Consider the following 15804-nt stretch of genomic DNA (forward strand, 5'->3'; position numbering starts at 1 on the left):
GATTATGTTCTCGAGGAAAAGCATACTGGGGAAAATGTGCTTTGTTGGCCCTTTATAAAGGACCTTAATTAGAAATCACTCCTAACTCCTGGGGTGGGAACAGTTTCTAGCCGCCACACTCCTCCTGCTGCTAATGAGCATGCTCCTTGCAAGGACGAGTTTCTTCTGACAGTTAAAGCTGCATATGAGAGTTATTTCTGTTCACCTTTCTCTCTGCATTTAACCCTTACTGCCCACATTCAGATTATGCAAAGGGACTGGTACGTATTTTCCATCATAGTTGAGGAGTGCTTCAGGGTAACAAGTGCGATGTTTCTGAGCAAGAAGTAAATAATCAAAATTTAATTTATTCAGATACAGACAGTAGACAAGGGTTCCTTTAGTGTTCACCATAATTGGATCTTTTCTTTCTGATGGTCCTTTTTAAATTGGCATGAAATTTATAATTGAATCGTTGAATTATTTAGTTCATTATTATGTAATTAGAATCCCTGTCCTGGACATCTGTTTCTCTTATTTGGGCATCTCCCCCCATGGCACAGGTTTCATTAAGTAATTAGCAGAGGAGATATAAATTTCTTATGCAGACATGATGATGATCCTGTAGACTGCTATTTATTTCATCACCTTCTAATTAAAACACTAAGTTGACTTGTGAGGAAATGCCAAGGAATGGTTTGCTTCTTCAGGAAGTTATATATAACAGTCACCTTCCTGGATGGCAGCTTGTGGAGGGTGGTGAACAGTCTGGGGGTTTTTTCCCCCCTCCCTCCTTGGGTAGGGGGCATCAGAGGGCACAAGGATTCCACTCCACTTAATAGACCATTGACCGAGTGCAGGGTAAGTGGGCGTATTCCAGAACACTAAGGCTGTGAATCTCTTAATGTCTAGGAGCGATTCCTTGATTCTGAAAAATGACACATTCTGGTAAACCTTTCATCTTAGTTTAGACTTGCTGAGGACTGCTTCTCATGACTCAGGGTTTCTCTACATGGACGCCTTTGGTCTTGGACTTGCGCCGATGCTGAGACGTTGATTCTCAGAGGACTGACTAGGGCTGAGTGCTGTTCCTTTAGGACACTGCAGTGCCGCCAGAGGCTGTTGGCGGCATTGAAGACCTCCCTCCGGACCTATTTCAGGAACATCCCAGGCATCCTGCCTTCCAGAACAAATGACGCTGTGGTCTTCATACGTAAAGTGGAGTGGGTAAAGGAAAATTTCAGGCTGAGACTATGCAGACTTACTCCTTAAAGGTTTTTGTTTTTTTTATTAGATGCTCATTGGTCAGACAAGATGGGGAATTAGAAGAAAAGAAATCAGGCTTGGACAGGCCTCCTAATTTTGGGGGTTCCATCAACTAGGTTGTTTGGTGATGAGTGATTATGATTATATAAATATGAATTCTGTTTCTCAATCTTAGAAATCATATATTAAAAAATATTGTCTTCACATATCACTCTCTTGCTTGTTTGCAAATGGTTAGCCATCGGTGGCGTTGACATACTGAAAGTAAATTGTCTTCTTGTAGCAGAGGCTTGCTTTAGAAATGGAAATGGGTGCTATATAGGTAGCAGCACATTGGACAGTTTGGAACAGATTCACTTGGGAAACAGCTTTGAATGAACATTGCACTTCCAGACACAAGCTCAGTTGTATCAGGTCGCAGTGCAAATGAAAGAAGATCCGAGTGGCCCTTCCTTCTTAAAGGTGTGCTGGCATCCTGTCATGGCCCTCTGGATTTTAGCAGCTTAATAACGCAAAGGCTGCAGCCACTTCCCCTTCTTGTGTGGACCCTAATCTCTCTCCTCACCGCCCACCCCCGCGGAGGGGGATATCCCCCCCCAGAGTTGGGGGATAATTTCTTACATAGATGCTCCAAATGTAGGACCTTCTCTCAGAACAAACTCCATTTTTCTGTTTCGGGTTTTACTCTAGAATTTTCTGTTTTTGTCACCCAATGGAAAAAAGTCTAAATAGGGTTATTAATACAAATAGTGCCTTGGTTTGTTTGTTTGTTTTTAAAAGGACCCCTGGAGAGCAGTGTGGCCCCTGCCTGGTATATTTCTTTTAGCTGGCTGCTTTGTAATGATTTACATTTAGATTGTTGCTTGTTGCTTTTCTAGGGGAAGAGGAGGGGTCTGGCGTGTCTGGCTGCCTCACTCCTCACACCGTCTGGGTTTGGACAGCTTTACTCAGCAGAGCCGGGAAATAGACTGAACTTGCTTTCAATTGTTTTCATCAAAGGCCTTGTTTAGTTGGTTTGTATTGGGGGAAAATGTCATGTAGGACTGCAAGAACTAAATGAGATGAAAAATGAAGTTTACAATTGCTGTGAATGGTGCGTGCCTTCTGAAAGTCAGTGCGCGGTGCGGTGGGGTGGCGACGATGAGGAACCAGCACCCACTCCACACAGCGGGGCTGGGAGCGGGGTCCAGGCAGCCTTCACTGAGACACCGCCAGGGTTCCCTGCAGATCCGGTGGGTGAGACTCGAGTGTGCTTCCATTGCAGGGGCCACGGATTCAGTCCCTGGTTGGGGAGCTGAGATCCTGCATGCTTCATGGTTCGGCCAAAAGAAAAAAGAAGTGCAGCTAACAGCCTACTGGTTCTTACTAGAGCCATAGTATATAGAAAATCAGGACTGCCTAAGGAGCTTTATTCATGTAAGAAACAATGAGTTTAGGCAAAGAGGGCGTATTAGTGAACAAAGCAGGTGAAACTTGCTGCCCTCCAGGAGCTTATGTTTTCCTGGAGGATAAAGTGAAAAGATAGTGTTGTGGAGGAACAAAAGGCAGGAAAAGGGGTCAGGAGTGGTCTGTATAAGGTTTTCCGGGAAGAAGACCTCATTGAAAATATTGCTTAAGAGACATAAGAGGTGAGATCCCCTGTGGATCTGGGCAAAGAGCATTCCAGTCAAAGGGAACAGAAGGTGCAAAGGCCCTGGGGTAGGAGACAGTCAGCAGGCCAGTGTGGATGGAGCAGAGGGCACGAGCAGCAGGGGACAGGGTCAGAGGAGGGCCCACCATGCAGGGCCTTTCTGAGGGTTGAAGGAAGTATCTGAAATTTTCCTCCAAAAAAGGGAACTGTTAGGATTTTGAGCAGGAAAATAAAGTGATTGTAACTTGATTTTTAGCAGGGTCGCTTGGCTGCCTGATGGATAACAGACTATAGGGACAAGGGAAAGTGCAGGGAGACAGGTTAAGAAGCTACTCCGCTAGGCTGGCAGAGATGGTGATGGCCTGGACCAGTGTGGTGGTGGTGGTGGTGGGGTAAGAAGGTGAGGGATCTGAGTTTGTTTTGAAGAAGATTGTTTAGGAGACTCTCTTCCAGAGGCCGTTCAGCACGGATCACGTTGGAACCTTGGCAAGAGGTGCATTGTCAATATGCCATGACAGTAATTCCAGAAGCACAGAGCCCCACGAGCTGGCTCTTTTTTTGTTTTGAAGGCAAGTTATTTATAGCCTGCCTGTGACATGAACTTCAAACTTCATTTCATTTTACTTTGTAAGGTTATACAAAACAGTTGTTGCACCCTATACCACCAGCCCCCACGACCTCCACCATCTTCCACCCCACTAATTTGACTCCAGCTCTGGGGTTGTAATACCAGGCGCTGTCTCTGCCCATCCCATGAAGGAGGCCATGGAACAGCTTGCTTGAGAGCATACAAGAACACTTCTCCACTCTGAGTAAACTGGAATAGTCTTCAGTATTAGAGCCTGATTCTTGTGCATTTAGTTGTGCATAGGAATAGAAATGTATTTTTACTAGAAAAGATTATGGATCAGCCATGAAAGACTGATTTTAGGTACAGAATTGTGCTAAGTATGGTGATATAAAAAAAATAGTAGACGTAGTCCCTTCTCTGGTGAATTGTAGTTTACTCGAGGACAAAGATCCCAGAAGAGATAACCAGTACAAGCAGTGAACAATGAGGACCCAAAGGAGGGGTACGGAGAGAGGGGTCCTGTTTCCAGCTCGAATGGTCTCCTCGTCGGCATGGCTGTTTTAAAAAATGACATAGAACTGATGTTTGCCGAGCCACCCCCCGCTCCTCGCTCAGGCCTGGCTCGTGAGAGGTCAGCTCTGAAGGTGCGCGCTTGTCAGTTTGTGCCTCCTAGACCGGGCCAGTCAGGACTGGCTCTGGCTCACTCACGTCCCGTGCCTGGACAAGGGCAGTAGCCTGGTCTGAAGCGTGCCTGGCAGGAGATTAGTCCGCTCTGGCTCGCCAGGCCAGGCACTAACCCTGACGCCCAAATGTGTTGTTTTGTGCAGATTCACAGTCTGAGAATGAGGCTTCGCCAGTGAAACGGCCACGACTACTGGAGAACACGGAACGATCCGAGGAGACCAGCCGGTCTAAACAGAAAAGTCGACGTCGGTGCTTCCAGTGCCAAACCAAACTGGAGCTGGTGCAGCAGGAGCTGGGATCGTGCCGCTGCGGTAAGCGTCCAGGGTGGGTGGGGGCGTTAACTTCTGAGAGGCTGAGCTCCTGGCTTCTGCTCCTGGGTACCTCCCTGCAGGCTGTAGGTTTGGAGCTCAGGAAATCGGGAGTAGAGGAGTCTTATTTCTAAACACCCCTCATTTCCTTACACATAACAAAAAAGGCTAAAACCTCCGCGACCACTCTTAGCATAGTTCATTAGCATTGCATTGTCACTGCCCTCAGTTTCTCCCCACTGCGTATTCCCGTGGTTCCTTCTCATTGATGACTTATTTGGAAGTTAACCAAACCAGTGAGACTCTGCGATATGTACCATAAAATTCATATATTAATTTTGAATGAGCTTTTTGCTATGTATAATAAATGGAAGATTTCTCCCCCATATCCCTTTTAAATTAAAGTTTGACTAGAAAATTATTTTCCTTGAACCATAATTCATTGCCAGTTAACCCCTTGAAATAGCTTTAAAGTAACCTTTCCTTTGGTGTTATTCACTGTAATACCAACTCCTGGAGTTGCTGCAAAGGGGCGTCCTTGTTAAAAACTTCATGCCTGCCCTACAGTGGAGCGAAACTTAGAACAACGCTTCCTCTCCCTCTGACCACATGCATCACGAATTTTGTAGCTGTATTGTTTAGGCTGACTGCGGTGTTTCCGTATTGTGAAATTGTGGTTTGGGACAGAGCTCTCATCAGGCACGCTGGCTCTGGCCTCTGAGAACCCTGTATCCTTTCTAAAGCTCACTCCTGAGCACTAAAGCTCACTCTAAAGGCACTCCTGTGCCTCAGGTGGCTGTAGATCTCCTGTAAGTGTTGCAGGAAGGGGACCCCTTCCAGGGCCCGAAACTGGGCTCTTGTCTAACACTCGGAAATGAATTGTCCGAGGAGACACATGTGCTGACAAAGCAAGAGATTTTATTGGAAACGGCACCCGGGTGGAGAGCAGTAGGTAAGGGAACCCAGGAGAACTGCTCTGCCACATGGCTCGCAGTCTTGGGTTTTATGGTGATGGGATTAGTTCTCCGGGTAGTCTTTGGCCAAGCATTCTAATTCAGAGTCTTTCCTGGTGGCGCACGCATCACTCAGCCAAGATGGATGCTAGCGAGAGGGATTCTGGGAAGTGGACAGACAGGCAGGGTCTCCTCTCGACCTTTCCCGAACTCTTCCGGCTGGTGGTGGCTTATTAGTTCCGTATTCCTTATCAGGCTCTCCTGTCATAAAACAACTCATGCAGATGGTTACTATGGTGCCTGGCCAGGGTGGGCGGTTTCAGTCAGTGTGCTTCCCCTAACGTAAGCACTGGTGCTGGCTCTCAGGACTCGGTGGCTCTCCTGGCAGTCAGACGGTCAGTCACTCAGAGCCCTTCGTCTTCTGAGGAGATGGTCGTGGCTGCTCCTTGTCCCTCAATTACCTACCCTGTTGGAATTGAGGAGGACAGGAGGGCGATCCAACGCCTCATGGAGACAAAGTGGGAACTCCTCTCCTGTCATGACTAGAAATCTGTTGCATACTTTGGTGTGTGTTACTCGGCAATATCAGAAACGTGCTCAGCTGCAGAATGGGGACTGGCGTGTGGAGTCTGGCGTCACCAGAGGTGTGACGTTTTGGCCTGACATTTATTTACCCTCTTCAGTGCTTGTGTGAGAGTGTGGGGAGAGAGGTGGGATGAGACATGGGTGGAGGCTGTTGGCAGAACTTTCAAGCCTTGCCTGTTTTCCCTCAATGTGGTGCAGTCCAGGTGAGCCCAGAACCTTACTCTTAGGTTCTGTCTTGATCAGCCCTGCCAGGTAACGTAAAATTCGTGATGAGGTGGTGGAGGGATGCTGTGGCTGGCCGAGGACACTCTGGGATCTGCTGGCCAGCCAGCTTTGCCCACAGTGCTCTGTCTGGTCTTGTGTTCTCTGCACGTTCTTGCCCTGGTCTTACATGGCCCGTTGCAGGCTTCAGCAGTTCAGTCTGTTACCAGTGTTGTGAGGCTCCCCTGACCGTTTGCTGTTGCTTTTGTAACACAGGCCTTTGGGGATTCCTAAATTAGAATCACGGGATTTTCCTGTACCTTACATTCTTCTTTCCTTCTCGAAAGTAACTGAATCCTGGGTATTACACGGGATTTGCCCTAGTGGATCAAGTAGTCGGTCCATCCCGTGAGCCATCTTGCCTCTTGCAGTGGCTGATACCTCCTCTCCTCCTCAGGTTAAGCAGTGAGAATTCACAGATTAGCTCTGAGAGACCCAGAGGTATTGTTGCGAAGTCTCCCACTTTGTCCTTGAGCTTTGATGCAAACCACCTCATTTCCCAAGGCCTTAAGCACCCAGCTGAAAGTATCTAGAAGTGCACATTGGATGGCTTCATGTGTCCCTAGAGTGAAGCCAGCTGGCCAGCCTGGTAAGCGCAGATTCCCCTACCACGCTCTCCATCTCTCAGCAGGAGGCTGGCTCCTAAGTAAGTGCCGATTCGTTTGCCAGACGTGCATTCTTTTCAGGTGATATAACACGTGTCCCTTGGCTTGCGCCCGGTTTTGAGGGTCTACTTACAGAGATTCGATTTTTCTGCTGGAGACAAAAGCCCTGAGCTTTCTGCAGTCCCTTCAGATGCAGCCTTCCTAGAGAGAGCTAGGCGTTCAGTTGGACCCATAGAGAGTATCACACTTAAGTGCCCAGAAAGATGACTGAGTCAACTGCCACGCTTGAAAAGACGAAGGACAGCGGTGGGAACACATGCCTCTAGGACTGTCCCTGACAAGAAGCTTGTGTTCCTCCTCCTGTCTGCTTGGATCTCTCAGGAAAAGCTGAGTTGTGTAGTTACTTCCTTGAGGCTGCACAGAGTGCAGGAGAGACATTGAACTGCCCAGGAAGGTTTTAGAGGAGGGGAAACAGAGTAATTTACTCCTGAAAGTGAAGACTCGGGAAGGTACTTGAAACTCAAACAGAACACCTCTCCACTGCAGAAAGCCTTTATATATATATATATATATTCACAATCTTTTTCTCCATTCCCCTTCCACCCTGTACAGGTTATTAACTGCTGACAAGAAATTCACATCTCATAAATAATGCTTAAGAGCCATTGCTATATAAATTGAATGTGTTATGAATTGTGATAGGCCTTTTTGTAGCATTCGGTGCCTAGAGCAGGAAGAACAGAGGATGTCATTTTCATTAATTTCTAATGAGGTGCCAATTAAAGGCAGGGAGGACGCTCCGAAGGGAAGAGTGGCCAAGCTCCCCGGAATCCTCCGCCTGGGGCTGTCATCCAAACACTGCCAGCAAGCCTCCTCCAAAAATTCCATTAAATCGCAGTCTCATCGAGAGCACACAGACACATTCAGCTCCCCTTTGATCTTCAAAAGAGCAATTTGTAAGGCGAGTTCTGAGCCTTCTCACATAGGGAACAGCTAGAGGTGATAGGAATTGTTAATTGCCAAGACACTCCATGGTCTTTCAACGAAGAGGTGAATTTTGAAGATGAATTCTCCTCTGCCTCGCTGTGACGAGATAACCTTTAAGTCAACAATACCAAAGTAACACCCTCTTCCTGTGAAATCTTTCTGGGTGCCAATTAAAAAAGGCATGTGGTGCCGCCGGAATGATACCCTGCATCCCAGTGTCTTTTCAGCACCTTAATTTCTCAAGATGGAAAACAACTGCATAAACATGGATTTATTTGTTTCATTTTCACCTCAGTAGGCAGATTGATCAGCTCGTTGTTGTTACAGGGGCCTTGTGTCTCCCATTGCCACCTAGAGAGGGTTCTTCTGAAACCTGGCCATCCTCTTCAGATCTGGGCCTCATCACAGCCACGTGACTGCTGTGGTTTCGAAGCAGATCTTGCATGATGCACACCGCATGGTGTTTAAATCGTTGTGCATTGCCTCCCAAAACCACAGAATTAGTTTTTACATAGCAGTCTAAGAGCTTGCGTAAGTTATTGCTTATTTTCAATTGACAGTGACCTAAACTGTGAGCTGATATCCCCCCTTTTGGGACAGCAGTGCTTTTACTAACCTCTTGAGTAATCTGACTTCCTTTACTGCTTTCAAAATAAATTTTATTTTCACTTTAGAAACTCAAAGAGTAATGCTTTAGCTGGAACCTTTAGTTTATCGACTTCAAGTGCCTCAGTGGTCATTTCTGTCTTTTCATTCACTGTCAGGCTAAATTCAGCAAGTATTTATTGAGGTATGATTTTGCATAAAACATTTCACTAGGTTTTGTGATGACTATAGAAGCTAGAACACAGAGTGTAGGAGCTCATAGTTTAGGTCAGTGATTTCAGACTTGAGTGGACATCAGAATCGCACAGTCCGCTGGGCCGGCGCGTCTGACTCAGCTGACAGGCCCCCAGGTGACGCTGTGGGAACCCTACTCTGGGCCCTTCTCAGTCTGGGAAGCCTCTGGGCCTCACACTAAACCATCAAATCAGAAAGAGTATCTGGGTATTGTTTTTTAACTTTTTGAAAGTTAAAAGCTCTTTCCTAGACTCTTCGAGAGCAAGTTGAAAACACTGTGGCCCTTTATCCCTATAAACTTCAGCGAGTGTTCCCTCAGGATAGTTGTTTATGTAACCACAGCACAGTTACCAGCTTTAGCAGATTGACACTGATGCTTCCATCAGATCTGTTGTCCGTACTCCAGCTTTGCCAGTTGACCCTGTAATGTGCTTTGTAACATCATTTTCTGCCCTCTAGTGTGGAATCCAGTCGCTGGCCAAGTATTGCATTTAGTTGTCTTGTCTCTTGAAGACTCTTAGGTTGGAGTGTTCATTGCCTTTGTTTTTAGTGATCACTGGCATTTTTAAAGACTACATTTTTCTACCCCCTTCTCCTTACCCATCCCACCCCCTCATTTTTTTTCTTTTTTTTTTTTCTTAATAGAGCACTCCTCATTTGGGGTTCATCTGATGTTTCTTCACAATTAGATTCAGATTATGTATTCCTCGCTAGAATACTAGGTAGATGATGATATATTCCCCTCAGGGTTCTACACTGAGAGATGTGATAGTCACTCAGTCGTGTCTGACTCTTTGCAACCCATAGACTGTAGCTTGCCAGACTCCTCTGTCCATGGAATTCTCCAGGCAAGAGTACTGGAGTGGGTAGCTGTGTCCTCCTCCAGGGGATCATCCTGACCCAGGGACTGAACCCGGGTCTCCTGCATTGCAGGCAGATTCTTTACCACCTGAGCCGCCAGCAAAGCCCCTACATTGGGAGGCACGGATATTTATCTGCCTCTCATTATTGATACGTTAATGTTGACTCATTCACCCTGTCTAGGTGTTGCCTAATGTCTCTAAAAATAGTGGTGGTTTTGCCATTCTAACTAGTTAGGCATCTGTGGGAAACCCTTTGACTATATAAATGCCCTAATCCTCATCAAAAATGTCTGTCTCCTGGATTTAGCATCTATTGATGCTTCTTGCCTGAACCGATCTTTACTGTGATGGTTGTGCAAGGATGCTCTTCTGACTCCAGTCCTCTGCATTCAGCATTTGCATTCTCCTCCCCTATTTGTTTTATCTCTTGTTGATATGAACTCATGGGCTTTTAAATTTTTTCAGTGGTTTATAACTCACTGCTGTACTTAATTATTTTGTTGCTCAAATTGTCTCAGATTTGGCCAGTGGCAGTTCCTTCGAGCTGAATTCCATATTTTTGTGACATGCCTCCATTTTTTGAAAAGTATTTTCCTACTCTCTGGCACAGCTTGGTGTGTTCTGGGTGATCTTGTACTTAACCTTTGCCCTGTCCTGGAATCAGCTAGTTTTCCAAAGATCCTCAAGGTGATTTAAATATGCATTTAAAGTAGAAATTTGCTGGTCCCGAGTGGAAGGCAGTCACATGCATGAAATAACTGGCAGCCAGGGCAGCCTGCCATGAGTTTTAATCATGGTGCACACCATATGTTACAGGGATCTGGGGAGGGAGAGGTTAATTCCAACTGGCAGAGTCTGGACAGGATTCCACAGTAGGGGCATAAGAGGAAGGGTGGGACTCAGAGGTGCAGAAAGAGGGGCTGCATGAACCAGGCTGGGTGGTGGTCTGCAGGTGACCTCTGTGCAGCCTGATGGAGCCTTGGGGTTGAGTGAGGAGAGACTGCTCAAAAGAGAGGGAAGAGATTCCGGATTCCAGTCTGGAGAGTGTGGACATCGGTTTGCAGTGAAAATCTGTGGTTTTGAATGTGGGCAACAGTGTCTATTTTTTTTTTTTTTTTTTTTTCAATTAAGCACACAGGAAAGCCCAGGGGGCTATTGAGTTCTTTTAGAGGAATGATCTAGGGAAGACGTGAACTAATGCACACAGTGAAAAGGAATGTGCATGCATCACAGCCATCCCCATCCACTGGAGGGGACTGACTGCATGCTGAACGGATGGTGGTATCCTCGGGTCTGGGATGGGAAGAGAAGCTGTAGTGATTGATTGTGAAGCCTGTAGGTGACCCGCGTCACCAGCATCATAAACCACCACAAATAAGCCCACACTTAGGCCTTTGTCAGGATGTTTGGTATCCTGTCCTGTGTCTCAAAGACTCTAAGGCAGTGTGTTCTTATAAGAGGCCTTGTTCTATGTAAGGAGTTCTAGATGGGGTCTGTCAGAGAGCCCTGGTACCCAGGGAACCTGGGTACGTGTTGGTTGGGCTGGTTAGGTGCTGTTATTACTCCCGCCCAGTGCCGAGTGCACACTCTGCCGTGTGTCACACAGAGCGTGCGGTGACCAAGATCCCTGCCCTGTAGGGGCTCCTGTTTTTTGTCCGCAGTCTGGCGGTGAAAGGCTGGAGTTGTCCCAGCAGTTCTGGGGCAGCAGCTGGGTGTGTGTTACCTTACGGCTCAAGGGAAGGAGGTGCCCGCCCACCCTCCCCAAAGCAGAAACAGCAGTGACGACAACAAAAAGCTTTGATGGGAGCTTATGGTAGCTACGAGAGCAAAGAGGAACTGAACATTTTGAGGCAAATTCTAATAAAATTTTCTCCCTTTGCTACTCTCTTCCTTTCACTCTCACTATACTTTTACTTAAACAAGAGTGTGCTCGTCCATATTCCCCATTTAATCTTTAATGTATAAGAGTTCTGGTCTAAAACCAAACAGATTAGTCCCTCTGCTGCTCTTGTAAATTGCAAGTTGAGGTGTTAGAGCAAAACAAATCAAACCTTGACTGAACACCAGCTCCATATATTTAGCCCATTAGTTGACTGCGTCCCAGAGATCCAGCGCACCATATGTCCTTTAATAAGACGAGAGAGAGTGGAAACAGGAAGAGCGCCCCTCCCCAGCAAAGGAGCATCAAAGACCAAGCTTCTAAAATACAAAATGTGCAGCTAACATCTATTGAAGGCTGTGTCAGTTCCCCACTCATACCTTACTGACAGGCGTACCAGCGGACCGTCGTCCCATGAAGTGAATATTTTCCATCTGGTTAGCAAATTTGCAACTATTTCTATAGTTCAGTCTTAGCAGTAGCAACACAATAGTAATTTTGTAATACTATTGGATAAAATTACCCTGTTTATAATATTTCTTTATGGAGAGGGAAAAATGGCTTTATGCAAAACTAAATAAATTTTTTAAATTCTTAAGAGTAAATCAGTTCAGTTAGTTCTTTGCCCAGCAAGGTGTGTGTGTATGTGTGTGTGTTTTATAGATTTTTTGGCATATAATTTATGTATCCTAAAATTCACCTGTTTTAAAGTTCAGGGAGTTTAAGTAACTAAGTTTTACAGCCCTCACCAAGTTCAGAATTGAGAATACTTCCATTACCCCCAAAAGTTCCCATGTGCCCCATTTTCAGTCAACCCCTACACCTACCCCAGTCGCAGTTAACCACTGGTCTGCCTCTTTTGGTATAATTTTGCCTTTTTAGAATTTTAGCATCTGTGGATTCTTGCAGTGTATATATCCAGTCTTGTATGTCCATGTAGTATGCTGTTTTTGAGATTCATCCATATTGTTACATATCAGTAGTTCATTCCTTTTTGATGAGTATTATTTCATTGTATCAATAATACCATATTTGTTTATCCATTTACCGTTTGACATACATTTGGGTTGTTGCCACTTTGGGGATATTATGAGTAGAGCTGATGTCAGTATTCACTCAGAAGTCTTTCTGTGGGCGTATGTTTTGGTTTCTTGGGCAAATACTTGAAGGTGGAATTGCCAGGTTGAAAGATCATTGACATTTTAAAAGAAAATCCCATCAGCAGTGTGTTAAGGTTCCAGTTCTCCATGATTTGCCAACATTTAAGCTTGTCATTCTTTGTAACTTTGGCTGCTCTAATGGTTGTGTGGCACCATCTCCCTCTTGCATGTTAATTTTCATTTCTCTAATGACATGGTGTTAAGCACCCTTTACAGATGCCTTTTGGCTGCTCATATACCTTCTTTTCTGAAGAGTCTGTTTATACTTCAGGTATCTTGCCCATTTGGAAAGGTTTAGAGAGTTGCCTTTTAACAGTGTTCTAACCCATGAAGTATTTTAGTTTGTTGATGCTGTTGTAAATAGATATTTTTATTTTTAGATTGTTCTTTGCTGCCACTTAGAAATGCAGCAGCTTGTGTATATGATCTTTTATCTTGCAGCCTTACTGAGTTCACTTATTAGTTCTGAAAGTGTCTCAGTTGTGTCCAACTCTTGGCGACCCCATGAACTATATACAGTCCATAGAATTTGCCAGGCCAGAATACTGGAGTGGGTAGCTGTTCCCCTCTTCAGGAGATCTTCCCAACCCAGGGATCAAACCCAGGTCTGCCACATTGCAGGTGAATTCCTTACCAGCTGAGCCACTAGGGAAGCCCAAGAATACTGTAGTGGATAGCCTATCCCTTCTCCAGCAGATCTTCCCGACCCAGGAATTGAACCAGGGTCTCCTGAATTGCAGGAGGATTCTTTACCAGCTGATCTACCAGGGAACCCAGAGTGAAAGTGTTAGTCGCTTGATCGTTTCCAGCTCTTTGTGACCCCATGAACAACTGTAGCCTGCCAGGCTCCTCTCTCCATGGAATTCTCCAGGCGAGAATATTGGAGTGGGTTGCCATTTTTTCCTCCAGGGGATCTTCCCCAACCCAGGGATTGAACCCGGGTCTCCTGCATCACAGGCAGATTCTTCACCATCTGAGCCACCAGGGAAGCCCTTTCCAATCTGTATGCATGTAACTTTTTTTCTTGTGTTACTGCACTGGGTAGGATGAACCTCCTTGCCATTTCTTTGATCTCAGGTAGAAAACAGTTTTGTTTTGTTTTGATTTTACCATTCATGTATGATTTGGTCGTAGATTTTTCATAGCTGGCCTGACAAAGTTTAATAGTTGCTACCTGTGGAATACATTTTAGGAAACCACAGGAAATGTTCAAATTCATTTTCCCCAGACAGTTGATCTAGTCCTGGTGAGTATCATGTGGCCTAACAAAGGTGTGTTTTAAAGAGTTTCTGTCCTGTGCTTACGGTTGAAACACATGCTCTTGTTCATGGTCATAGTGTGTCTGTCTAGCTGTGGTGAGGAAACCTGTGACCTGAGGTCACTCCTCTTCTGAAGGCCAGAATCATAGCAGACACCAAGGTACTGCTCTGGGCTGTTCTCGCCTGAGGCAGTGAGAGCAAGGTGCGCTGGCAGTGCCCTGAAATGCTTTGTTTGAATCAAATGCCTTTGCTGCTGCCGCCAAGTCGCTTCAGTCATGTCTGACTCTGTGCGACCCCACAGACGGCAGCCCACCAGGCTCCCCCATCCCTGGGATTCTCCAGGCAAGAACACTGGAGTGGGTCGCCATTTCCTTCTCCAGTGCATGAAAGTGAAAAGGGAAAGTGAAGTCACTCAGTCGTGCCCGGCTCTTAGCGACCCCATGGACTGCAGCCCACCAGGCTCCTCCGTCCACGGGGTTTTCCAGGCAAGAGTACTGGAGTGGGGTGCCATTGCCTTCCCTGTAAATGCTTTTACCACAATACAAAATCACACACACACACATACACACACACACAAATTGTGGGTAAGACTTAATAGAATCACATAGCACCAGGATTAGAGGCAGCCTTAGCAATCATTCATCAGTCCAACCCCCCCGCCCTTTAGTAAAGGGGGAAACTAAGGCCAGAAAGATGGCCACAGCCTCATATCACACCTGTGTGCTTATGCGGGCTTTGATCTGAAACTCAAGGAGTGCTGAGGAGTTTCTGACCAAAAGACTGCTCACCACTCCCTCCCTCCAGCACGGCTTTCAGCCCCCACTGACTGCAGCTTCTCATTTCGTATCCTTGCCTGTCCCCTCCTCTGAAGTACCCGGAAGATTTCTTGGTCTGTCTTTCCCCCAAATTAATACACTTTATTCTTTTAACCTCTTAGTTTGGCCTCCAGAACCTGGTTCAGGGCTTGGGACTCATATGGATCATTCGCAGCAAAATGTCACCAAATTAGAGTAGTTGTGGTAAAAAATAGTATTTAGCCAAAATAATAGGACTAAAATATTATTTCTTTCAAAATAATAACAAGTTGCTCACAAAATAGTGGTAAAGAAATGTCCTTTTTAGTGCCTTTTATGTGTGTAGTTAAGACAAACTTGTGTTCAGCACACTGCATGTAGATAATCTGCTACTAAACACCCTTCGTCTCCCTCCTCGTCTCTCCCGTGACTCCCTCCTGAGTAGAGCTTCCTCAGATGTGCGGGCCTGAGACCAGCGCTGCGGAGTGCCTGAGGGGCTGAGGCTGCTTCCTCAGAAAGCACAGACGCGGCTGCCCAGGCAGTTCTAACAGACCCCGAGGTTTGATACCCTGCCTGCATGCTTCATAGCTCGTTTTCATGGGAATGCAAGGATGATTTAAGACAAAATAGAGTTACTAGAAGTTTCCAGTGAGGTCATCCACATCAGAGGTTTTATATCAGATCTAGGCAACTCCCTTCTCTCCCACTGAGAGATACGCGTCTTCTCCGTGTGTAACGCATGCTTTCCTCCCCTGCCCTCCTCTCTCCTGCTGGATCCTAGACGCCTCAGAGGCCAGCACCACGTATTATTCTGTGGCTTCTCACAGCCCTGACTCACGTGGCCTGGAGTGGGTTCCCCACCAGTGTTGACCGATAACATGCAAGAAAAAATCACAAGTCAGAGAAGTGTGGCGCTGTGGTGAACCTCCGGGCTCTCTTTAGGGGAAAAGTCCTTTTGTGGTTGTGTGTGAAGGCAGGCCTGAGCACGTGCCTAGGAGAGTGTCGGGGCTGGTCTCCATGGAGATTCTTGATGCCAGCGTACGTGTAGAACCTGAGCTTTTCCCAAGGGAATAACTAGCTTAAGGAGTAAGGTTTAGATAGAAAACCTTAGCATTATTTATTTTTATATACCTTCATCTGCCTTGAATTTTTATTGGTGGAGGGGGAAAATCAGTCAAGA

The 15804-nt window shown here is 46.1% G+C and overlaps 1 protein-coding gene across 2 annotated transcripts in view; it reads left to right on the plus strand.

Annotated features, from left to right (window-relative positions):
- Positions 1–15804, plus strand: part of ZFAND3 (zinc finger AN1-type containing 3) — a 311146-nt gene that overhangs the window by 278281 nt on the left and 17061 nt on the right. For both annotated transcript variants that reach the window (XM_043450580.1, XM_043450581.1), the window contains one exon: positions 4274–4441. In XM_043450580.1, the coding sequence (XP_043306515.1) occupies positions 4274–4441 (168 nt within the window). The remainder of the gene's footprint in view (positions 1–4273; positions 4442–15804) is intronic.

The sequence above is a fragment of the Cervus canadensis genome, chromosome 28, assembly GCF_019320065.1.
Source record: "Cervus canadensis isolate Bull #8, Minnesota chromosome 28, ASM1932006v1, whole genome shotgun sequence".
Taxonomy (NCBI): Eukaryota; Metazoa; Chordata; class Mammalia; order Artiodactyla; family Cervidae; genus Cervus; species Cervus canadensis.